The sequence below is a fragment of the Globicephala melas genome, chromosome 9, assembly GCF_963455315.2.
Source record: "Globicephala melas chromosome 9, mGloMel1.2, whole genome shotgun sequence".
Taxonomy (NCBI): domain Eukaryota; kingdom Metazoa; phylum Chordata; class Mammalia; order Artiodactyla; family Delphinidae; genus Globicephala; species Globicephala melas.
Window position 1 is genome coordinate 92,659,570 of NC_083322.1, and position 25,106 is coordinate 92,684,675.

The 25,106-nt window shown below is 37.5% G+C and overlaps 1 protein-coding gene across 8 annotated transcripts in view; it reads left to right on the forward strand.

The window, feature by feature from the left end:
- SUGCT (succinyl-CoA:glutarate-CoA transferase) overlaps positions 1-25,106 on the forward strand; it is a 775,307-nt gene that overhangs the window by 224,776 nt on the left and 525,425 nt on the right. For all 8 annotated transcript variants that reach the window (XM_060305061.1, XM_060305063.1, XM_030871181.2 and 5 more), the window contains 2 exons: positions 5,860-5,931; positions 17,356-17,453. In XM_060305061.1, coding sequence (XP_060161044.1) covers positions 5,860-5,931; positions 17,356-17,453 — 170 coding nt within the window. The remainder of the gene's footprint in view (positions 1-5,859; positions 5,932-17,355; positions 17,454-25,106) is intronic.

Sequence of the window (25,106 nt, forward strand, 5' to 3'; positions counted from 1 at the left end):
CCTCCTCCTATCTCTACCACCTTCTTCCATATCTAGATAGTCCATAGCTCATGGTTCAATAACCTTCTGGCTAGTTTTCTACTTTTCCTACACCTGTATCTTTTGTCATATCCATCTGACAAAACGCTAGAGAATGCAAATATCCATTTATTCTATGTCTGAAACTGAGAGACGATGGAGAAAGTCACTCATTTGGGCTCTCAGCACTTCAGCATTCCAGTTATGCTTATCTTGCCAGTTTTCTGTCCCTTTCTCTTCAATGATACATCAGAACGTCTCCACTCTTTTTGGTCTTCCAGTCTCATTTATCCCAACGCTGCTCTCAGCTGATGACTTCACCCCTTAGTTCACAAGCAAATAGAAGCACTGGGAACTTCCTCAACCTCCCATCACCAGACCATCACGGGAACCTGTATCTGCACCCATGCCCATCCTGTGTTCTCAGTCTTTTGCTTATTCTTCCCCTTCACAGCCAGACTTCTCAAACAGATGTTCACATGTTCTCTCTCCATCTCCGTAACTGTTCCTTAATCCTTGATCCGTTTCAAACTGCATTCTGTCCACTTTGTGACACCAGCACAGCACTTGCTGAGTTGATGAAAGACCACCTCGTGGGCATTCTTCAGTCCTCATCTTATTCCCTGGCTAACTCCTCTTCTGCCTGGGCTTCAAATGAGGGTGACCTTCAGATTATCCCTTGGCTCCCTTTATTTCCCGCTCTACAGTCTGAACTCTCTTCCTAAATGACTTCATCTACGTGATAGCTTCACTTATAGTTATAAGCCAGTGACTCCCAAGTTTTATCTACAGTTCAGCCTTTCATCTGGTCCCCAAGTCCTGCTCACTTGAAATTTCCACTGGAGTATCTCAGAAGTTCCTCAGAATCCTAAATGTTACCCATGACACCTTCTTCTTCCTCAGCCTTCAACTCTTAACCATCATAGTCAAGTCATTACCAAATGCGTACATTTTACCACCTAAATATTTCTTGAACCCATTTTCTTCCTCCTCTGTTGTCGGGGCCCTAATCTAATATGCCATCATCTTTTAAAAAAATTAATTAAGAAAAACTTTGAAATAATCGTAGATTCACATGTATTTTAAGAAATAGTAGAGATAGAGCCTGTGTACCCTTTACCCAGTTTATCCCATTGGTAACATCTTGCAAAACTCTAGTGCAATATCACAACCAGGATATTGACATTGAGATACAGAACGTTATCATCACCACGAGGATGCTTCTTGCTTTTCTTTTTTTTTAAATTAATTTTTTAGAGCAGTTTTAGGTTCCAGATTGAACAGAAAGTATAGAAATTTTCCCATATATCTCCTCCCCCTACACATGCACAGCCTCCACATGTAAAATTGGTATAACTGCATTGACATACTATAATTATCCAAAATTCATAGTTTACATTAGGGCTCACACTTGGTGTTGTCCATTCTATGGATTTAGACAAATGACACTTATCCACCATTATAGTATCATACAGAGGATTTTCACTGCCCTGTAAATTTTCTATAATCTGCGTATTCATCTTTCCCTCCCCACGGTCTCTGACAACTCCTGATATCTTTTTACTCTGTCCATAGTTTTGCCTTCTCCAGATTGTCATATAGTTGAGAATCATACAGTATGTAGCCTTTTCAGATTAGCTTCCTAGTAATATGCATTTAAGGTTCCTCCGTGTCTTCTCATGGCTTGATAGCTCATTTCTTTTTAGTGCTGAAAAATATTCCGTTTTCTGGACGTATAACAGTGCGTTACCCATTCACCTACTGAAGGACATCTCCTTAAACGGTCACTTGGCCATCCCCTTAGTGTTTCCTTCTGACCATACTTTCTCATTTTTTACAGTATTGATGGGCTGAGAATTTTCCAAATCTTTCATTTCTGCTTCCTCTTTGCTTGTCTTTAACTTGCACTATATTTATATTTATTTATATTGTACAGTCAGGAGGAGCCAAGTCGCACCTTCAATATTTTGCTTAGAAATAGCTTAAGTTAAATATCCAGTTTCGTCACTTGCAAGTTCTACCTTCTACAAAACGCTAGAACATGAACACAATTCAGCTAAGTTCTTTGCCACTTCATAACAAAGATCACCTTTCTTCCAGTTTCCAGTATCATGTTCTTCATTTCTGTGACCTCATCAATATGAATTTTACGCCCAGCATTCTGTTCAGGATTACCTAGGTATTCTCTGGGAAGACTGAGGCTTTCTCTACAACTAACTCTCTTTTATTTCTGAGCTTTCAACAGAATTGCCCCTAAGAGTCCAGTCACGGCAATGCAGACTTTTTCTAGCACGCACCTCAAAACTCTTCCAGCTTCTACCCATTACCCAGTTTTAAAGCTGCTCCCCCATTTTTAGGTATTTACTACAGCACTCCATTTCTCAGTACCAATTTCTTAGTCCATTTGGGATGCTATAACAGAATGCCATAGACTGGGTGGCTAATACAGCAGACATTTATTTCTTATTTCATTACTTCTGGACAGTTCTCAAGGCTAGGAAGTCCAAGATCAAGGTGCTGGCAGATTTGATGTCTTGTGAGGCCTCTACTCCCTGGTTTGGAGATGGCTGTGTTCTTGCTCCTAATACCATCTCACTGGGGGTTAGGATTTCAACATATGAATTTGCGGAGGATATAAACATTCAGTATATAGCAAAATATAGTACTTTAAAATTCTTATTTAAAATATATTTATTAAATAAACACTGTAGCAATAATAACAGGGAACAAATAATCATGTAAAGAACTCATAATCTTACCTTCATCCTAATAAATCTACTTGGTGAGCCTTAGTCTAATTATATCCTGGTGGCTGAGCTGCTATTCAGTATTTACTTTCCAATGGTCATTAACTAATTACCTCTGCTTAAAATTAAAAAAAAAATTATATTGGTAAAAATATGTTTCATGTTATGGTTCAGGCTTAAGGAAGAAACAGGCACTTCTTTATTAATTAAAAGGAAATGAACACCCCCCAAAATGTAAACTCATTGAACATGTCATTGATCCAAAATTTTGAAAACCTTTCTTCATGTTATACTTGGCAACACACGTTGTTACTTCACATTACTTATCCACTCCCCAACTCACCTTTCCCCATAAAAAAGAAAGCCAACAAACAACCCGTGTAACTTCGTAATTATCAGTGGTTTGTTGAGACATCTCTGCTCAAAATCCTTGTCCTCCGTCATAGCTCTGTTGTAGACCTCCTTTCTGCAGTTTAAGAAACACTAATGCATTAGGTATAACACTAATTTTGCTTTTATATTCCCTTGCCTGGTGGATAAGGGAATACAAACATTTAAAATGGTTCATGTAATATCTCAGTAGCATTAATTTCCAAATCAAGCAAAAATGTAAATAGAATAAAACCCGATTATAGTGTTTTGCTTGAGATCCATTTTAGCCACAACTCTTTTATACGGAAGCAATCATTTGAGTGATTTATTAACATTTTATAACCATTATTAATTGCCTCCAATTCTTCAGATACCACATAGTGTATAGGAAGAATAAAAGAAAAAAAATACAGTCAACCAACTGAGTCTACCTGCACTGTACTACAGAACTTTCTGTGATGTTCTCTATCTGGACTGTCTCACATGGCAGCCACTAGCCACATATAGCTATTGAATGGTTGACATGTAGCTAGTATGTCAGTGTAACTGAACTGTTAACTTAATTTTTCTTAATAACAGCTTTATTGAGATATAATTCACATACCATACAATTCATCCATTGAAGCTGTACAATTCAGTGGTTTTTAGTGCATTCACAGAGTTGTGCAGCCATTACCACAGTGAATTTTAGAACATTTTCATTGCCTCAGTAAGAAAGCCGGTACTAGTGCAGTCACTTTCCAAGTTTCCCCAACTTCCTCAGCCCTAGGCAGGCACTAATCTTTCTGTCTCCATTGATTTGCCCATTTGGGACATTTCGTATAAATGGAATCACAATTTGTAGTCTTTTGTGACTGGCTGATTTAATTTTAGTTTATTTAAATTTAATACTCACATGTGGCTAGTGGCTACCGTAAGAAGCAAGTGAGGTAAAAGACCAAATACAGATGCTTAAGTAATGCTGAAGGTTAGGAGAAGATAATCCTGTAAAAGGGGCATGTGGAAAACATGTCAGAGAGATTGGAGATGAACCCAGACAAAGCCTAGAGACAAGACACTTTCCTGAAGGAGGGTATGGTTAACAGTACCAAATAATACAGAGGGGTCAAGAAAGAATTATTTCAGTGTAGTGTTAGGATAAGAATCCTGATGACAAAGGGCATTGGAATGTGGTGGTTGGTGAAGAACTGGCACTTTAATATTATTTAGAGATAGAGGGAAGGGAGAAAATTTCAAGATAGCTTGAGAGGGGTGTCGGGATTGATGCAAATCTTATTTTATTTTATTTATTTATTTAAAAATTTATTTATTTTATTTATTTATTTTTGGCTGCATTGGGTCTTTGTTGCTATGCGCGGGCTTTCTCTAGTTGCGGTGAGTGGGGGCTACTCTTCATTGTGGTGCATGGGCTTCTCATTGCAGTGGCTTCTTTTGTTGCATAGCATGAGCTCTAGGCTTGCGGGCTCAGTAGTTGTGGCAGGCGGGCTCAGTAGTTGTGGCTTGCGGGCTCTAGAGCACAGGCTCAGTTATTGTGGCGCACGGGCTTGGTTGCTCCGCGGCATGTGGGATCTTCCTGGACCAGGGCTCGAACACGTGTCCCCTGCATTGGCAGGTGGATTCTTAACCACCGCACCACCAGGGAAGCCCCAAATTTTATTTTATTTCTAATATTTTTAGTGTAAGCACGAGCTTACATGTAAGCAGAAGAAAAGGATCCAGTGGAAATGAAGACATAAAAGTTAATTGAGCAGGGTTCTGAAGGATGTGAGTGAAGGTAAAACTAAGGTCATTAGCCTAGGAGTAAGATGTGCCAAGGAAGATAGAAGTTATCTTTCTCAGAGGCAGGAGTAAGTGAAGAAAAAGTAGTTGAAGATACAGAGCAAGTTTTACATAGAGAGGAAACTAAAGCAACTCGTTTACTTAAAGAAAGCAGGAATGAGGCCTTCTGAGGGTAAAATTTGTTTCCTCTGACCATCACTGTGATCAAATGTGGATCAGGGAGGCTGCAAAGTACTCCATGGGGCTAAGGCTATGGGAGGTGGAGGCATCAGTCACTAATATGTCTCTGGCTTTTACCAAATGACCATGTCTCCTAAAAGGAACAGGCATTCTCAGATACATAAGGCCACACGAGGTCCAGGTGTGTCATTTTTCACTTACTAGAAAGTGAAAATTACCCAAAAGTTTATATCTAAGATTTTCAAAGACAAAAATATAGCTCCATTACTCATCTTCCTTCCACCCCACTCTCCTTTCTTTCCTCCTTCTCTCCTCCCTCCCTTATTTCCTTCCTTTTTTCCATGTATTCTTCATATGCTTTGTAGAAAACAATGTACCGTCATTCTTTTTGCCCTATGAGAAAAACTGGAGACAAACAAAACACAGAGTTTGGGGAAAATCCAACATTAATCCATACTATAATGAATATAGAATTTGATGTTATGAAAATCCAGTATTTTCTTTATTTTTCTAAGTCATACATTTTCCCCCCTGCTTCCAATGATATAACAGTTAGTGGAAGAGATGGGAAGTGCTTTGAAAATCTCAAATGACAATTATGCAAATATAAGAGAAAAATATACTAATTAGTTGATATTTATTTAACTAATAACATTACTTTAGAACAAGGATTCTATATAAAAGTTTGAAAAATTAAAGACAATTTTTGTGGTATTCTTAATATGTAAAATTATATAATTATGTATGTATGTATTTATTTTAGGCTTTTAAAACCAAGGATGGATATCTCGTAGTTGGAGCAGGAAATAACCAACAGTTTGCTACTGTGTGCAAGGTAATCTATAATATTTGGGATGGGTGGATAATATATGCAACAACTTATTTTGCACAAAGCCAGGAAAATTCAGTTTTGCCTAGAGCAATGTTGCTAAGTCTATACTCAAGACTCCCTGTGTTAGCACCTAAAAGTATGCTTTTTCTGTGCTTACAAATCCTAAGGATAGGGTCTAAATTAGCACTCTGGTTTTGTAAAATTGATGTATCTGGCTGTATTTTTTTTTTTTTTTTTTTTTTTTGTGTACGCAGGCCTCTCACTGTTTTGGCCTCTCCTGTTGTGGAGCACAGGCTCTGGATGCGCAGGCTCAGTGGCCATGGCTCAGGGGCCCAGCCGCTCCACGGCATGTGGGATCTTCCCAGACTGGGGCACGAACCCGTGTCCCCTGCGTCGGCAGGCAGACTCTCAACCACTGCGCCACCAGGGAAGCCCTCTGGCTGTATTTTTAAATGAAGAATCATAGTAGCTTAAATTATGCTAAAAATTGACCTGTCTACTAGTCCAAACAAAAAGGGAAAAGTCATTTTAAAGGGATTTTTAATACCAGGATTGTTTTTCTGAGAAAAAGAAAGGAACAGAGGAACTAGAAAACAATCAGAATACAATTAACAAAATGGCAATAAGTACATATCTATCAATAATTACTATAAATGTAAATGGACTAAATTCACCATTCAAAAGACATGGAGTAGATGAATAGATAAAAACACAAGACCCATATGTATGCTGCCTACAGGAGACTCACTTCAGATGTAAGGACACACACAGACTGAAAGTGAATGTATGTAAAAAGTATTTCATACAAATGGAGACCAAAACAAAGCTCTGGTAGCAATATTTATATCCAACAAAATAGACTTTTGTGATAAGAGACAAAGAAGGGCGTTGCATACTGATAAAGGGGTCAGTCCAACAAGAGTATATAACATTTGTAAATATTTACGCACTCAGCATAGGAACACATAAATATAGAAAGCAAATATTAACGGAGCTAAAGGAAGAACTAAACATCAATACAATAATAGTATGGGACTTTACTACCCCACTTACATGAATGGATAGATCATCCAGACAGGTAATTAATAAGGAAACATTCATCTTAAGTTAGACCAGATGGACTAAACAGATATATAAAAACAGTCCATCTAAAAGCAACAGAATACACATTCTTTCTCAAGTACCCATGGAGCATACTCCAGGATAAATCATGTGTCAGGCCACAAAACAAGTCTTAATAAATTTAAGAATATTGAAGTCATACCAAGCATCCTTTCTGACCACAATGGTATGAAACTAGAAACGAATTACAAGAAAAAAACCTGGAAAATCACAAATGTGTGGAGATTAAACAACATGCAACTATAAAAATGACTGGATCAATGCAGAAATTAAAAGAAATTTAAAAAATACTTTGAGACAAATGAAAATGGAAATACAACATACCAAACCTTATGGGTTGCAGTAAAAGCAGTTGTAAGAGGGAAGTTCATAGCGATAGATGGCTACCTCAAGAAACAAGAAAAATCTCAAATAAACAACCTATATTTACACCTCAAGGAACTAGAGAAAGAAGAACAAACAAAGTTAGTAGAAGGAAGGAAATAACGAAGATCAGAGCGGAAATAAATGAAATAGAGACTAAGAAGACAATAGAAAAGATCAGTGAAACTGAGAGCTGGTTCTTTGAAAGGTAAACAGAATTGACAAGCCTTTAGCTAGGTTCAAAAAAAAAAATCAGAAATGAAAGAGGAGGTGTCATAATTGATATCACAGAAATACAAAGGATTGCAAGGGACTGTTATGGACAATTATATGCCAACAAATTGGACAACCTAGAAGAAATGAATAAATTCCTAGAAATGTACAACCTTCCAAGACTGAATTATGAAGAAATAGAAAATCTGAAGAGACTGATTACTAGTAAGGAGATTGAATTAGTAATCAGAAACCTCCTAACAAACAAAAGTATAGGACCAGATTGGTAAATTCTGCCAAACATTCAAAGAAGAATTAGTGCCAGTTGTTCTCAAACTCTTCCAAAAATAGAAGAGGAGGGAACACTTCCAGATTTATATTACAAGGTCAGCATCACTGTGATACCAAACCCAGCAAGGACACCACAAGAAAAGAAAACTACAGGCCAATGTCCCTAATGAGTACAGAGGTAAAAATTCTCAACAAAATATTAGCAAACTTAATTCAACAATACATTAAAAGGATCTTACACCATCATCAAGTGGGATTTATTTCTGGGAGGCAAGGATGTTTCAACACACACAAATCAATCAATGTGATATATCATACTATTAGAATGAAAGAAAGGAATCATGACCATCTCAATAGGCATAGAAAAAGTATTTGACAGAATTCAACATTCATAATAAAAAACTCTTAGATTAAGTATAGAAGGAACATATTTCAACATAATAAAGGCCATATATAACAGGCCTACAGCTAACATCATGTTCCGTGGTGAAAGGTTGAAAGCTTTTCCTCTAAGATCAGGAACAAGACAAGGATGCCCACTGTCACCAGAGTTATTCAACATAGAATTGGAAGTCCTAGCTAGAGCAATCAGGCAAGGAAAAGAAAGAAAAGTTATCAGAATTGGAAAGGAAGAAGTAAAATTACTTCTACTTGCAGATTACATGACTTTATAGTTAGAAAATCCTAAAGATTCCACCAAAAATCTATTGGAACAGTAAATGAATTCAGCAAAGTTACATGATATAAAAGTCAATATACAAAAATCTATTGTGTTTCTGTACACTAATAACAAACTATAAAAAATGGAAATTAAGAAAACAACCTCACAATTGCACCAAAAAGAATAAAATACCTAGGGATAAATTTAGCCATGGAAGTGAGAGACCCATACACTGAAAATTGTAAGACATTGATGAAAGAAATTAAAGAAGACACAAATAAATGAAAAGATATTATGAAAAGATATTCTGTCCTCATGGATTGGAAGAATTAATACTGTTAAAATGTCAGTACTATCAAAAGCCATCTATAGATTCTGTGCAATCCCTATCAAAATTCCAGTGGCATTTTTTACAGAAATAGAACAATTATAAAATTTATATGGAACCACAAAAGACCCTAAATAGCCAAAGTAATCTTGAGAAAGAAGAACAAGGAAGAACAGGGAGAAGGCATCATGCGCCTGGATTTCAAACTATATTACAAAGCTATAGTAATCAAAACAGTATGGCATTAGCATAAAAACAGACACACAGATAATGGGACAGAATAGAGAGCCAAAACTAAATTCACTCATATGTGGTCAGTTAATTTATGACAAAGGAGCCAAGAATATACAATGGGGAAAGGACAATCTCTTCCATAAATAGTGGTGGGAAATGGACAGTCATACGCAAATGAATTAAACTGGACCACTATCTTACATCATATACAAAAATTAACTCAAAATAGAATAAAGCCTTCAATATAAGACCTGAAACCATAAAACCCTTAGACGAAAACATAGGTGGTAAGCTTCTTGACATCAGTCTTGGTGAAGATTTACTGGCAAAAGCAAAGGCAACAAAAGCAAAAATAAACAAGTGGGACTACATCAATGTAAAAAGATTCTGCACAGCAAGGGAAATCATTGACAAAATGAAAAGGCAACCTACTGAATGGCAGAAAATATTTGTAAATCATATATCTGATTATAGGTTAATACCCAAAATAGGTAAAGAATTCATACAACCCAATAGCAAAAACCCACACAATCCAATTAAAAAATGGGCAGAAGTTCTGAATAGACAGTTTTCCAAAGAAGACGTATAGATGGCTAACAGGTACATGAAAGATGCTCAGTGGGAGAGTGATAATAAATAAATAAACAAAACTCCAAAATGATCCATGGTAAGTGCCGTGCAAAGAATTAAAATAGGCTACTGTGTTAAAATAGTGGCTGGGTTGTCAGGGGAAAGTCTCTCGGAAGAAATAACATTAAGATGAGATCTGAGTGACATTCATAAAGCAATAGCAATACATTTTTTCAATATAAATATTAGCATAAAATGTTTGCCATGCTAATATAAATATAGTACTCAAAATTCACAAAAAAGCCTGGAAGTATTCCATAATGCTAATACAGACCATATTTGGGTGGTAGGATAGAAGTGGGTTTTTCTTTCTACTTCTATGAAGTGGTAAAATACAAAAATATATTTAGGCTTTGTCCCCGATTTCTTACACAGAGTTCCTAAAACCCTCGAAATGTCCTGAATGATGGAAGTGTTTTTTGTTATTCACAACAAGCTCCTTTCAATCACACCTGTGTTTATGCTACTGAGGTGACTTAGGGTGGGGTCTCTAGGTAGCCCCAGGATGGGTTGGTCACCAGGAAGACCAAGTGATTAGAGGGTTAGAAATTTTAGCCCCACCTACCAACCTCCAGTAAGGGGAAAGGGGACTGGAGATTGAGCTCTATGAAAACCTTTGAACTATAAGATTCAGAGAGCTTCTGGTGAAGACAGCAAGGTGATGGGAGGGTAGTGGAGCATGGAAGCTCTGCACCCTCCCACCTCATACCTTGCCCTGTGCATCTCTTCCATTTGGGTATTCCTGAGTTGTATCCTTTATAATAAACCAATAGTAGTAAGTTAAAAAAAAAAAAAAGGTGCTCAACATCTCAAATCATCAGGGAAATGCAAATAAAAACCACAGTGAGATCTCACCTCACACCTGTCCAGAATGGCTATTATGAAAAAGACAAGAAACAACAAATGTTGGTGAGGATGTGGAGAAAAGGGAACACTTGTGCACTGTGGCTGGGATTGTAAATTGGTGTAGCCCCTGTGGAAAACAATATAGAGATTTCTCAAATGTTAAAAATAGAACTACCATACAATTCAGCAATTCTACTTAAAGGTATATATCTGAAGAAAATGAAAACACTTAACTTGAAAAGATATATGCACTCCTATGCTCACTGCAGCATTACGTATAATAGCCAAGATATGGAAGGAAAAAGATTTTTTTCTCTTCTTTCTTTTTCTTCTCCTTTTTCAAACCCCACAAGATATAATTAGGCCCAAATATAGTTATTCTACTACCAAATTTATTTTCTTACCACTAGAAAATTAATTTTTTTCTTCAAATTAGTCTTTGTTTAATGAGTACCTTTCTGCAAAATTCATGTTTTAAGTTTTTAGCAATTGTCATGTTAAAAATATTGTTCCTGGGGACTTCCCTGATGCAGTGGTTAAGAATCCACCTGCCAGTGCAGGAGACACAGGTTGGATCCCTGGTCCGGGAAGATCCCACATGCCGCGGAGCAACTAAGCCCATGCGCCACAACTACTGAGCCTGCACTCTAGAACCCGCGAGCCACAACTACTGAGCCCACGTGCCACAACTACTGAAGCCCGTGGGCCTAGACCCCATGCTCTGCAACAAGAGAAGCCACCACAATGAGAAGCCCGGGCACCACAACAAAGAGTAGCCCCGCTCGCTGCAACTAGGGAAAGCCCGCGTGCAACAATGAAGACCCAACACAGTCAAAAACAAAAAAAACAAGAAAACAAAAATGTTGTTCCTAAACAAGGCCTTAAATAAAGGCCTTGGAATTATTTAAAGTAATTTTATGTTGAAGATATTCTCAATTTTTAGCCTTGCTTGGACATTTTTTTTCAATTTGATGTTTTTATCATTTATCCAGACTCTGGTCTTTTGTCTTTATTTAAGGCTTTAGTTTTCAGTTCACTTTTTAGAGTTCTAATCCCAGGCAAATAATCTAGTTTAAATGTGTGTGTATGTGTATATATATATATATATATATATATAAGTTTATTTTTCTTACATGTAGAGAAAGGCCTTACCTGTTGAGGATTTTTTACTGGGTGGGAAAGGTTTCTTTTTCCTTGTTCCATGAGCTTTCAGTTTTAATAAAGATGCCTGTGAATTCCTTAGAGGAACCTTATTTACTGCAGTTAACTTATTATGTACAAAAATTATTTATTGCTGTGCCTCTTTCGTATGAGAGGTTAACGAGCACAGCTAAAAACCACAGCAAAGGGGTGGGAAGTACCGCAGAGAAGGTGACAAATGGAGATAGTTCCAATTGCAGGAAGGGCTGGAACATCTGAGGTGGGAAAGAGGGGAGCTTTTATAATGGTGACTCTGAGTAAGTGTAGAGAAAATTGATTCAAACATTTGATCTGGGATCAAAGAACCTTTATTATGAACGGTCAATGTTAAAAATATAAAACATACGGAAGCTGTTGCCTGTGAAGTCATTTGCGTACTCTAGCTGCAGAGATGTAAAAGCCAGTTCATTGCTATAAACAAGGACAGATTTTCTTCCTGGGCCATATGTTTTGGAGTTTTCTCTCTCCAGAATCAGGGTGGGGAGGGGGTAGAAATTACTGGTTGATATATTCTTCACTGTTGAAAATAGCTGCACTGAATTCTTTTTATTTTTGATTCATTACTGCTGATCAATTTAAAACTTTTGAACTTCCTCATAAATATCCATAAGAACTTTTTTTGAAAAAGATTTTTATATCAAAGCAGAATATTTGCCATCAGTTTTAGTACTAAAATATGACTTATTGTTATGGTGTGTTATGACACATTTTTTAAAAAGGAGACTAGCAGAGGGCCTTGGAGAATGGCATACTTGACCTTGTTTTTCCCATATGTGAGTTAGGAATGATAATCCCTGTTATGAGCCATTAAGGCAATGTCTATAAAACTCTTTGAGATCCTCAGAAGAAAAGTTTTATGTGTATAGGATTTTACTGTTATCTACATCATTTACTAGGCATCTTCAGCAAACGTTGCAATCTGATTTGAGTTTTTCACCTTCATAATTATACCCTTACATGTAAACTTGTCCTAAAAACCTTTTCTAAGGAAAAAAAATCATCTGTTTCCTTATTTGATGCAAGGTTCTCCCCCTTCCCATATATAGCAAGCGAGCTTTTTCTAGGTACTTTTTATTCAGCTCTATCTATTACGGAGGGTATTATAGTTCAGGCTGGCCTTGTAGAAGTGGAGGACCCCAAGTTAGACAATGAGCGTATCAAAATTATTCTTTTGCCACGTAAAGTCCATCATGAAAGACAGGGCTGCTCTACCTCCTGGGGAGAAATGTGGCAGTATTGTTTGTGACGAATGAGTAGAATTTACTTACGCCCAATCTGTTTCCAAAAGAGAGTTTGATATACTGGTTGACTAATACCTTCGTTGGGAGGGGCCCTATTCGAATACTCTTACTGTCAGGGATCAGAGTGGTAGTAAGAGCTTTGGGTTCAAGGCTTGGGCTTCAGAAAATCTTCTTGCACATAAAGTGAACCTTGGCTTATAACAAACCCTATTTTATGTCCCTTAGCATGATATGGAAGGGTAGGGAACATGAGCACATGTAAGCTATTCTAAGCTGATTGATGCCAACACTAATGGGCATTCCTATTTGAAATACACTGACATCCTTTTAAAAGTCATATAGACTGAAAGTTTCTTTTATTGGAGGCAATATACATTGGTTCTCAACTTTAGCATGCATAGGAAACCTCCTTGAGCCCCTGTCCCAAAGATTTTGACTTAGTATGTGAGGTGGGGCACGTGAAACTTCAATTTTAACAGGCCCTATAGTTGATTTTAGAGCAGGTGGTCTGAGGACATTTGAATTCTAGGGCATTCTGTGAATCTTGGAACCAGTCAGGTGATCTCTGGCAAAAGGCACTTAGTCTTTGCTAAGCATCAGTGCCCTCATGATGAAAGGAAGGTTATAATACATAACTATACTAATATATAACTTTTGGGGTTTTTTAAAAGTTAGATTAGATAAGTAAAACACTTAGTTCAGTCCCTGGCTCACAGCATGAACTTAATAAATGGTCTTTCTAGCAATTAGGTGTGGAGATTCTGTTTCTGGGTAAAATGGAGTAAGCACATTTCTCCCTGTCCCACCCACGGAACACAGTGATAAAACCTGTACAGAATGCGCAGAACATCTGTATGAGGACTGTGAAAAGTAAGTAATAGCAGGAAAATTGGGAAGGAATACCAGAATTTGAAATACCTCTAAACTGGCAGTATGTTTGCCGGTTTTTCCCTCTGATTATTCCTTTACATGAACACAGCCTGAAACCTGGGAGTGGGCCCCAGGGAACAGAGCTGAGTTCCAGGAGATGCCCTTCATTCCTGGTGCGGGGAGCATAAAAGTGGAGTCTAATGTCAGAGAGAGTGTGGACATCCTCCCTTTTTGTCCTCTCGTTTTCTCACCCCCCAGCCTCCAAGCAGTCCTGTAGCGGCAGCGGTGGGTGAGCAGCAGCCAGACTCCGAGGAAGGGGCCCTTTCTTGTATCTGAGCTGTGATCCCAAAAGACAGGGCTGAGTCCTTGATGCTTTTTCCTCTGCCCTTCCACTGACTGGCCTCTGCCCTGGAAGTATGCTGGGGAGTAGGGTAACTAGAGGGAGCTCTAGGGAACCGGAAAGAGGTTGCAGAGAGGGAAAAGCTTCAGAAAGGGATCCGTGAAGTTGTTTGTGAACTCCTGCGCTCACCCCTGGGCTGCACATGCATTGATCTGGTCCTAATCAGGACACCGACGATGTTGAGAACTATTAACAAATAGACAACTTCCCAGGTTGCAGCATGACCATTAAGTAGGGCACAGGTTCAAAAAGCAATTGCAAAGGCTTTGGAAACTGAACTGACTGTAGAACCAAAGCACATAGAAGGTGAGTTGGGACTTGCAGACTGAACTTAACCAGGTGAACTGCTTGCTAAAAACAATAACAACAGAAATTTTCTGTAGCATTTGAACAAGACTCAGAGGCTCATAACATAATATTCAAAATGTCCAGGATACAATCCCAAATTACTCAGCATATGAAGAACCAGAACCTGCATGAGAAAAGACAATCAATAAATGCCAATGCCAAGATGATACAGATGTGGGAATTAACTCATGAAAACTTTAAAACAGCCATTATAAAGATACTCCAACAAGCATCGCAGACACTTAAAATAAATAGAAAAGTAGAAATGTCCAGAAAAGAAATAGAAGATTTGAAGAAGAACCAAATGAACATTTTAGAACTGAAAAATACAACCACCAAATACAGGAACAAACACCTCACTGAATGAGCTCAGTAGCACAATGGAGGTGACAAAGGAAACAGTCAAGGAACTTGAAGATGGATAAATAGAAATTATTCAGTCTGAACATCAGAAAGGAAAAAAAGATAGTCCCCTCCCAAAAATGAAAGAAAGAACAGATACTCAGGGACCTGTGGGACAATAACAAAAAAATCTAATATTTATGTCACTGTAGTCCCAGAAGGAGAGAAGAGAACAGACTGAAAAAAATTGAAGCCATTGAAGAAACGATGGCTGAAAACTTCCCAAATTTGGTGAAAGATTAAAAACATACAGATTTAATAATTTCAGCAAACCCCAAATAAGATAAATCCAAATAAATCCATGCCCAAGTACATCAAAATATTACTGCTGAAAACTAAAGACCAAGAAACAGCATTTGAAAGCACCCAGAGAGAATGACGTATTGTTGATACCTTTGGGGGAACACTGACTCAGTTGACTGCAGCTTTCCTGTCAGAAACGGCAGAACCCAGAGGGAAGTGGCACAACATGTTTAAAGGGCCGAAAGGAAAGAACCGTAACTGCAGAATTCTATATCCAATAGGAATATCCTTAAGAAATGAAAGTTAAGTAGATAACCTCCCCTACATTCTCCCTTCTTTCCCATTCTTCTTTTTTGAACAAACACATGCTTTCTTATCTTTTTGGGGAGAAACAGTACCTACTTGGAATATTTCACATTTATTTAATGCTTAATATGTCAAGCACTTTCACTTACATTGTTTCATTTTGTCCCAGGCAGCATTCTCTTTCAAGCACCTAAAGCATGGTTATGACCACAGCTCTTGAAGCAGTCTCTCTAGAAACATTTTGAATGCTGGCATAGTTGAAGACAGAAGGATAATTACTTTACCCACTATTTAACACCAACTTTCAAAGAGAAAAGAGGTCCAATAAGTCATATTCAGAGAAGGAGACATGAGTGCACCCCAGTTACCATTGAGCGCAAACACTGAGTAGTTTTTTGTGTAGCTTACACTGTATTCTGGGTGAGGCCACATTTATAAATTTAACATGTGATCTAGTGAAGGCACTTGCTTTTTCTTGAAATGACTTGTTCACTCTTGGTGGGGGACGGTGTGTTTTGATTCCTGGTTAAGCCTTGAGGCCAATTCTTGGATCAGGTGTGGTGACAGGGAGGTTTCTAGAAAGGGCACTGTATGTGGTGTCACTTTTTAAAATCTGAGAGAGTAATGCTGTCTTTATTATTCCTAAAGGAAATGAATAAGTGAAACATGTGAAAGAGAAATTGAGATGCTCTCTTTACTTCAGGGAATCTTCTTCACTTCTCTCTCCTTTGTAAGATGATTAATGGATTGACTTTATTTAAACTGTGGGAAACAAATGAAACCATTACGTGTTTATTTTTAAGGCAAATACATTAATAGAGGTAGTGAAGCTTTCTGTAGGCCACATGGCCTGCCCCTAGCCCATAAATGCTCCTTCTGACTTTCCAACACAAGTGCCAAACACTGCCTCCACACATTCTTTTTAAAACTTCTTTTCCATTCCAAATCCACTTGGTACTTTCATTATGGTCTTGTTAAAATTGCAAGATGTCCACTGGGACTTCCAGGATAGATTTTCTCTTTACTGAGGAGGAGCGAAAGAGGAAGTATATAAAAGCACTTCTATTTGTTATTCCTTCAGGGAGTCATAGTAAAGAAAAATAGGGACACTTCTATAGGAGGAGTATCTTTTAATTTGACATTGTTTTAATGGTAAGCATTTGGGGCAAGTGTGTATGCTTCCCCTTTATTTTAGCACCTTGTACAACATCCTGGATAGGACTACTGGGACAGATAATACTATTTTATTTACATGTGGAACAAATAAGTGAATGTACCTACAAGATATATGTTGATTATGAGCTTGATGTAAGTGCAGACTTGCACTTATGTTATTGGTTCTTAGAGTTAGGTCAGTTTTACCCAATTTGTACCTCTATCTCTGTTTCCTCTAGATAAGACTTACTGTGGGAATCTGATAACTCTTCTCCTATATTCTCATAAATGGGTACAGGATATTACGGGGGGTCTGATAACTGCTTTTCGGTTTTCCTGTATGTAGGCGCATGCTTAAATGTAGTAAAAACTTCTTACAAATGAGAAAACCAGTCACCAGCATGACCCATCCTAACTGCATGATCCTTCCCTCCATATATCCTTGTGTTAAGAAGTATAAAGACCAGCAAGGAATGGTCTTGAGGATGGAGTGGTAGGTCCTGAACACTAGTACCCACAGGCAGGTACACAAAAATTTTGTGAATTACACTTTAAAATTCTTTTTCCCTTTTAGATCTTGAATTTGCCTGAACTGATTGATGATTCCAAGTATAGAACTAACCACCTTCGGGTACAGAATAGAAAAGAGCTTATTAAAATACTATCGACACGGTAAGCTTGGCTCTACTGTTTGCACCTTTAAGAATTAATATGTTATTAGCATTTATCTGGCATTTTGTGGTGCTCTTTTTGGCTTATTTAGATTAACTTATAATTATCTTTCATTTTACAAAATTCGTTAGTGGAAATATATTTTAAAGCTATGTTTTTCTTCGTTTGAAAGCGTTTGAAAGTATTTCACATGTCTTTCTAAGTATTGCATCATAACAATGATACAAATAAGAACATCACAATAGCTTGCATTAGTTGCTTCTCTGTGGCATGTAAGTGTTTGGGTTTAGTCTGTCATAAATACTAACAGTAATAATTCAACATCATTTTTTACATTTACTGTATGAATCGCTCTACATACATGATCTCATTTAACCCTTATAATCATCCCGTGAGGGAAGTTCTATTATTTCCATTTTACAGATAAGGAAACTGAGATAAGGGAGGTTCAGTCAAAAGCTTGTTGGCTTTTCTGAGCCTCTCTGTGTAGTTTGTCATGTTGATGTTTTGAAAATGGCAGATTGAGTCATAAAGGATTAATGCTGACCAATTAGAGTATTTGATTTTCAAATTATTCCATTCATGTCAGGTTATACTTTTGTTAAAACCTGTATCAATTTTTCAAGTTTGCCTCAGAAAAAGTTAATGATTCTTACTCTTTCCTATCAGTTTCACTTTTGTTTACATCTAAGTTCTCGATCTATAGGAATAGATTGTGGTTTTTGTGTGTCTCAATGCCCATGTGAACCATTCTTCAGTATGGAACATTTGCTCTCATCAAACCAATAAATTGAGAACTTTTGTTCAAATACAATACCTTGTCTTTTGAAAATGCCCTTGTGTTTCCATGTAGCATAGATATATCAAAGTTCTTAGACTCATAGATATTGAGCACAAACTGAGTACCAGTGGGGAGGTGGAGGAGGGACAATACAGGGGTAGGAGAGTGGGAGGTACAAACTATAGGGTGTAAGATAGGCTACAAGGATGTAGTGTACAACACGGGGAATATGGCCAATATTTTGTAATAACGAAATGGAGTGTAACCTTTGAAAATTGTATTAAAAAACTAACAAGCAAGCAAAAATTCTTAGAAAAAAACTTCTGCAAATATTATGTTTATTCCTCTTCCCTTCTCCTTTGGGGACCTCTACATGAGTCTGCATTCATTACCTATTTGCTTTTTCCTGGATTTTAAGCCCTTCTTCTCTATGCTGCCTGTATCTCCTCCTTCAACCAATGGGGCCTCTGTGTGTGGGACTGATATGCAGAGAAGAGGGGAATGAGAATTGGGCTCCCCTTTCTTGGTCATTAGTTAAATAAAACTCAGATTCTACTGCAAAGCCGGAGAGCCCTCAGTCATTAACATTTCACCCCATGAGAATTGGCCCTTTATCTCTGCTTTTTGCCTCTTTGCCTCTCAAGCAGTTTTTGATTCATTTAATTCATTGATATGACTTTTTCCTTTCACACCACGGTTACCAAGTTTCAATAACAGGCACTTGTGAGAACCTTATCAAAAGCTCTTGGAGAGTCTAAATAAATCACATCCATGCTGTGAGAAGAGTGGACCGAAGGAAAATACAAAACCTAGGCAGATACGTGTCATCTTGTTATTGAGTTGCCAGCACTCTTCTAACTTTAAGAACCACAGAGTTAAATTATTGGTTTCCTGTGTCCTAAAACCTGTATTCCTTGCTAAATTCTGTTATAGAATTCTATTGTGGACAGACTTCTAGCAGCATCTGTAACAGTTTAATTTCAAATTTCTCTTTTTGGGGTGAATTAAATAACCTAACACCTTCTTCTTTCTCCTCTTATATATACCCAGAAGTGGGAGTTTCAGCATTTTGGAACCCATAGGTTCTTATGTCTTTATTCAGACTTAAGGAATCAAACTTGTAAAGAAGAGACTAGAGGGTAGTCTTAAGAGAGGAAACTTGATAAGGGAGTTGCCTTCATCATCATCCTGCTGTTAAAACACAGACCACAGAGAGGCCCTTGGGTGCCCAGAGGCCAGGGTCCCTGCTCTCTTGGGCTGGTGTGTGGACGTGTTTTGGTGGTGTCTTGTGGGATGCAGTTCTACAGTCTCTTCCAGCTCAGGTCTCTTCTCCTCCGTGGTGGATCAAACAATGATGACCAGGGAAGATTAGGATATTGATTCAGTCCCATCGATAACCTGATCATTTGTTTTTCTGAATAAATATCCCTGGATTCATTAGTACTGTTATGTGTTGGGCTTTCAGAAGTCTCTGTGAATGTTGTAAAATGTCTCATTTTCATGATATGATTTTATGTTTTTCCAATATTCAAAATATTAATGGCTCTATATTAATTACATGATTAGATCTGGTCATTTTATTCTGACATCATGGCCTTCCACAATCTGACATGACCTTTCCTTTCCACCTTTTCTCAATATAAAGGAATAATATAGGGAGGTGGGTCCAGAGGGAGAGAGTAGGGGGAGTTGGCAGGAAAATCATGCTGTAAAAGTTATAATAGAGTTTATGATAAAGGAGTTTCTGAAACTTGTGAAACAAAGGAAAGTTTTTGGCCATAAAATGAGTTAGCTTGTCAGCAACTTCTGTTTTCTGTGTAACCTGATGATAGGTCTTTTTTTTTTCTTCCAGTTTTATTGAGATATAATTGACATATAATGTTGCATTAGTTTAAGGCACACAAATAATGATTTGATATATGTATATATTCTGAAATGATTACCCTAGTAAGTTAACATCTGTCACCTCACAGTTACAAATCTTTTTCTTCCCTTGTGATGAGAACTTTTCAGATCTACTCTCTTAGCAACTGTCAAATATACAATACAGTAGTATTAACTACAGTCACCATGCTGCACATAACATCCTCAGGACCTATTTATCGTATAACTGCAAGTTTGTGCCTTTTGAGCACCTTCACCCATTCCCCCCCACCCTGAAGAGACATCTTGAAGGGAATACTCTACCTGGTAGAGTTCGAAGTTTTCCAGCAACTTAGAACCAGCAAAAACTTCCTTCCACACCTGAAGAGACCTAGGGACTCAAGAGTTTCAATGGAACATGCTTCTCATTTGTTCCTTCTCTTACTCATCTATTTAACACGTATTTATTGACTACCTATTATGTACCAGTGACTGTTTTTGGGCACAAGGAAGATGGCTTCAAACACAAAACAAAACTAAACTCCCTGCCTGCCTGGACTTTCATTAGAGTAAACCTTGTAGACGTTCTAGAAGACTTTTCTTTAAGACCTCTTCCATAAAAACATGTGTTTTGATATGCCTAAGAAGTTAGCTGTCCGTATTTTTCATATAAACTTTTTGTAAATTTTGCTTTACAAAAGTATTGCAGCTACAGTCTGTGCCTGTTAATAACTTATTGTCTTTTTGTCTTTTCGTGAGCATATTACAGTGCACATGCTACAGTTTTTTGTGTGTGTGGTTTTCCTGTCATTTCTATAGAAAAGCATATTTTTGGTAACAGTAGCTACATTACCATGTGAATATACCATGTTTTTCCCTGTTGTCTGCTATTAAACATTACATCATAAAACTTCCCTTTAATGCTCATAGACACTTTCCTCAGCCTATATTTCTATTTTGGAAAATCTTTAAAATACATAAAAATGTAGAGGGGTTTGTGAGAGTGAATTTGCACTTCAGACAACTTTTAAAAAATCTCTAGTGGTGATGGACTCATGGTGTTCCTTAAAAACAAAACAAAACAAAACGTCGCACCCCTTTCATCCAATTCGATATCCAAAAGTGAAAACAGAAGCATTTATGGATTTTTACAAAGTTTGCTCTCCTAAATACACATAAAGGTTCCCTCTTGTGTTTCAAAATCTTCCTTCCAAAGTATTTTTCCTAAGTTTTGATTAATTTCCTGAGTAATTTCCCAAAGTAACTTTCCTGTCCATGGCAAGCGTTCATTTAAGTGTTTTAGAATCAGGTGATTCTCTTTGCATTCTCCTCTGCAATTCATAGACTCTTTAGAAAGTGCCTACCAGAAATGTCAGTCATTTACCTCGCTCTTCTGTCACTCTTGCTAAATGCAGTTTGATGCTGCTCCCTGAGAGTTGTCGGCCTCACTTGGAAAGGCAGCTGCATGTTTTTGTCATCAGCGGAGTTTTCCATAGCCAGCACAAACACAATCCCTCTCAAGTGCTCTCAGGTGTTACTATTCCCCAACTGTGGCCGTGAGCAAATTTTTTTTTTTTTTTTAATTTAAAGGTGGAAGACTTTCCCCTTGAACTTGCCATTTTATCCAGGGTGTTTCAGAAAGTCTGTTTACCCAGCTGCTAAGACCAAAAGCGAGGCAAAACTAAAGCATGTTCAAAGACCCCAGCTAAAACACAGAAGAAAAGATAAAATCGAGACGAATGCAGGGTCTGTTACAACAAACCCCTCCTTTGCAAAGCTAAGGAGCAACAAACTCCTCAACCTGTGCTACTCACACACGGGACCAGCATTTTTGCAATAGTTCAGACCTCGCGGGAGAGACTAAAAATCATGATGTGTATTGATATTGAGAATAGAAGGATTATGATGATGTCTTAGTAGTTGGGGAGAAATAATAGGAAGGCATGAAATGAGGATGAAGGAAAAGAGAAATAATAGGGAAAATAGAAATACAATTCATTTTATTCCTCCTGCTTCCTCTCTTCATCAGCGTTAATGGCCACTGACTGTGTGCCCTTGTCCTGCAGATACAGAGATGAAAGATGAGGTGGCTCTTGGTCTAAGTAGGACAACAAACAAGTAAAGCAATGAATTAAGTAGTGTGTGTGAAGTGCCACTATACACATACACACAGGGTGGTGGGAGCCCAGAGAAGGGGCGACTACCTCAATCTGGGCAAGTCAGGGAAGACTTTCCTGCAGACAGTGCCAGCTGAGGTGAGTCTTTTTGTTTTTTTTTTCCAGTTGAGATGCGTCTTAAAGGACAAATAAAATTAGGCAGGTGAGGAAAAAAGATAGTTCACATCAAAGGAGGAAATATCAAACTGAGTGTAATTTTATACGGAGGAAAAAATAAATCATAGAAGAAAAAAAAGTAGCTTGGAGAGAAACTGATGACAACTTTTAAATTGCTTTTTGAAAAATGCTACACATGTTAGGGAAGCATATATCAGTATAGTCCTAGTGAAGGCATTCCTAAAATGTTGGTTACCCTAAGTTGTCATAAATAAAACTAACAATGTGAGACAAATTTACCTTTTAAAGTACTGTGGCATCTATGTTCATCAGGATATTGGTCTATAATTTTCTTGTGATATCTTTGTCTGGTTTTGGTATCAGGGTGATGGTGGCCTCCTAGAATGAGTTTGGGGGTGTTCCTCCCTCCGCAATTTTTTTGGAGGAGTTTGAGAAGGATAGGTGTTAACTCTTCTCTAAACGTGTGATAGAATTCACCTGTGAAGCCATCTGGTCCCGGACTTCTATTTGTTGGAAGATTTTAATTACAGTTTCAATTTCATTACTTTTGATTGGTCTGCTTATATTTTCTAATTCTTCCTGGGTCAATCTTGGAAGGTTGTACTTTTCCAAGAATTAGTCCATTTCATCCAGGTTTTCCATTTTATTGGCATATAGTTGCTTGTAGTATTCTCTAATGATCTTTTGTATTTCTGCAGTGTCAGTTGTAACCTCTCCTTTTTCATTTCTAATTTTATTGATTTGAGTCCTCTCCCTTTTTTTCTTTATGTGTCTGGCTAAAGGTTTATCAATTTTGTTTTTCTTCTCAAAGAACCAGCTTTTAGTTTTATGGATCTTTGCTGTTGTTTTCTTTGTTTTTATTTCATTTATTTCTGCTCTGATCTTTATGATTTCTTTCCTTCTACTAACTTTGGATTTTCTCTGTTCTTCTTGCTTTAGGTGTAAGGTTAGATTGTTTGAGATTTTTCATGTTTCTTGAGGTGAGCTTGAATTGCTATGAACTTCCCTCTTATAACTGCTTTTGCTACATCCCATAGGTTTTGGATCATCGTGTTTTCATTGTCATTTGTCTCTAGGTATTTTTTGATTTCCTCTTTGATTTATTCAGTGATCTCTTGGTTATTTAGCAGCGCACTGTTTAGCCTCCATAGACCAGTATCACTGATGAATATAGTCGCAAAGATCCTCAACAAAATACTAGCAAACAGAATCCAACATTACATTAAAAGGATCATACACCATGATCAAGTGGGATTTATCCCAGGGATGCAAGGATTCTTCAATATATGCAAATCAATCAATGTGATACACCATATTAACAAATTAAAGAATAAAAACCATATGATCATCTCAATAGATGCAGAAAAAGCTTTTGACAAAATTCAACACCAAATGGTTAGAAGACCTAAATAGACATTTCTCCAAAGAAGACATGCAGATTGCCAACAAATACATGAAAAGATGTGCAGCATCACTAATCATTAGAGAAATGCAAATCAAAACCACAATGAAGTATCATCTCACTCTAGTCAGAATGGCCATCATCAAAAAATCTACAAACAATAAATGCTGGAGAGGGTGTGGAGAAAAGGGAACCCTCCTGCACTGTTGGTGGGAATGTAAATTGATGCAACCCCTATGGAGAGCAGTATGGAGGTTCCTTAAAAAAGTAAAAATAGAACTACCATATGACCCAGCAATCCCACTACTGGGCATATACCCTGAGAAAACCATAATTCAAAAAGAGTCATGTACCAAAATGTTCATTGCAGCTCTATTTACAATAGCCAGGACATGGAAGTAACCTAAATGTCCATCAACAGATGACTGGATAAAGAAGATGTGGCACATATATACAATGGAATATTACTCAGTTATTAAAAGGAATGAAATTGAGTTATTTGTAGTGAGGTGGATGGACCTAGAGTCTGTCATACAGAGTGAAGTAAGTCAGAAAGAGAAAGACAAATACCGTATGCTAACGCATATATATGGAATTTTAAAAAGCGGTACTGATGATCCTAGTGGTAGGGCAGGAATAAGGATGCAGACGTTGAGAACAGACTTGAGGGCACGGGGGTGGGTGGTGAGGCGAAGCTGGGATGAAGTGAGAGAGTAGCATCGACATATATACACAACCAAATGTAAAATGGATGGCTAGTGGGAAGCTGCTGCATAGCACAGGGAGATCAACTTGGTGCTTTGTGATGACCTAGAGGGATGAGATAGGGAGGGTGGGAGGGAGGCTCAAGAGGGAGGGGATATGGGGATATATGTATACATATGGCTGATTCAGTTTGTTGTACAGCAGAAACTAACACAACATTGTAAAGCATTTATACTCCAATAAAGATGTGGGAAAAAACCCCACATATGGACTGTTTAAAAAAAAATAAAGTACTGTGGCAATACCTTTAGTAAAATAAATAATTATTTTTGGTTTTGAATGATCTGGTTTTTCTGAAGTCAAGTTTCTGGTATGCAATTGAATATCTACTTATTTTCACAGTTTACTGTATTAAAATACTGTGAAATTAAATGCTGTAGTTCACAGCCTTCTAAACAGAGGTGCTAAACAGACATTTGTTGAATTGAATCCAGAACTTATTAAAGAGCTTCACCTTTTTAAATTTGGTGTCAAGTTATTTTTAATATACTTGTTCAGAATATTGGAGAGCTGGACCTGGAGCATTTTTGGGCTGTTCATGGAGGGCT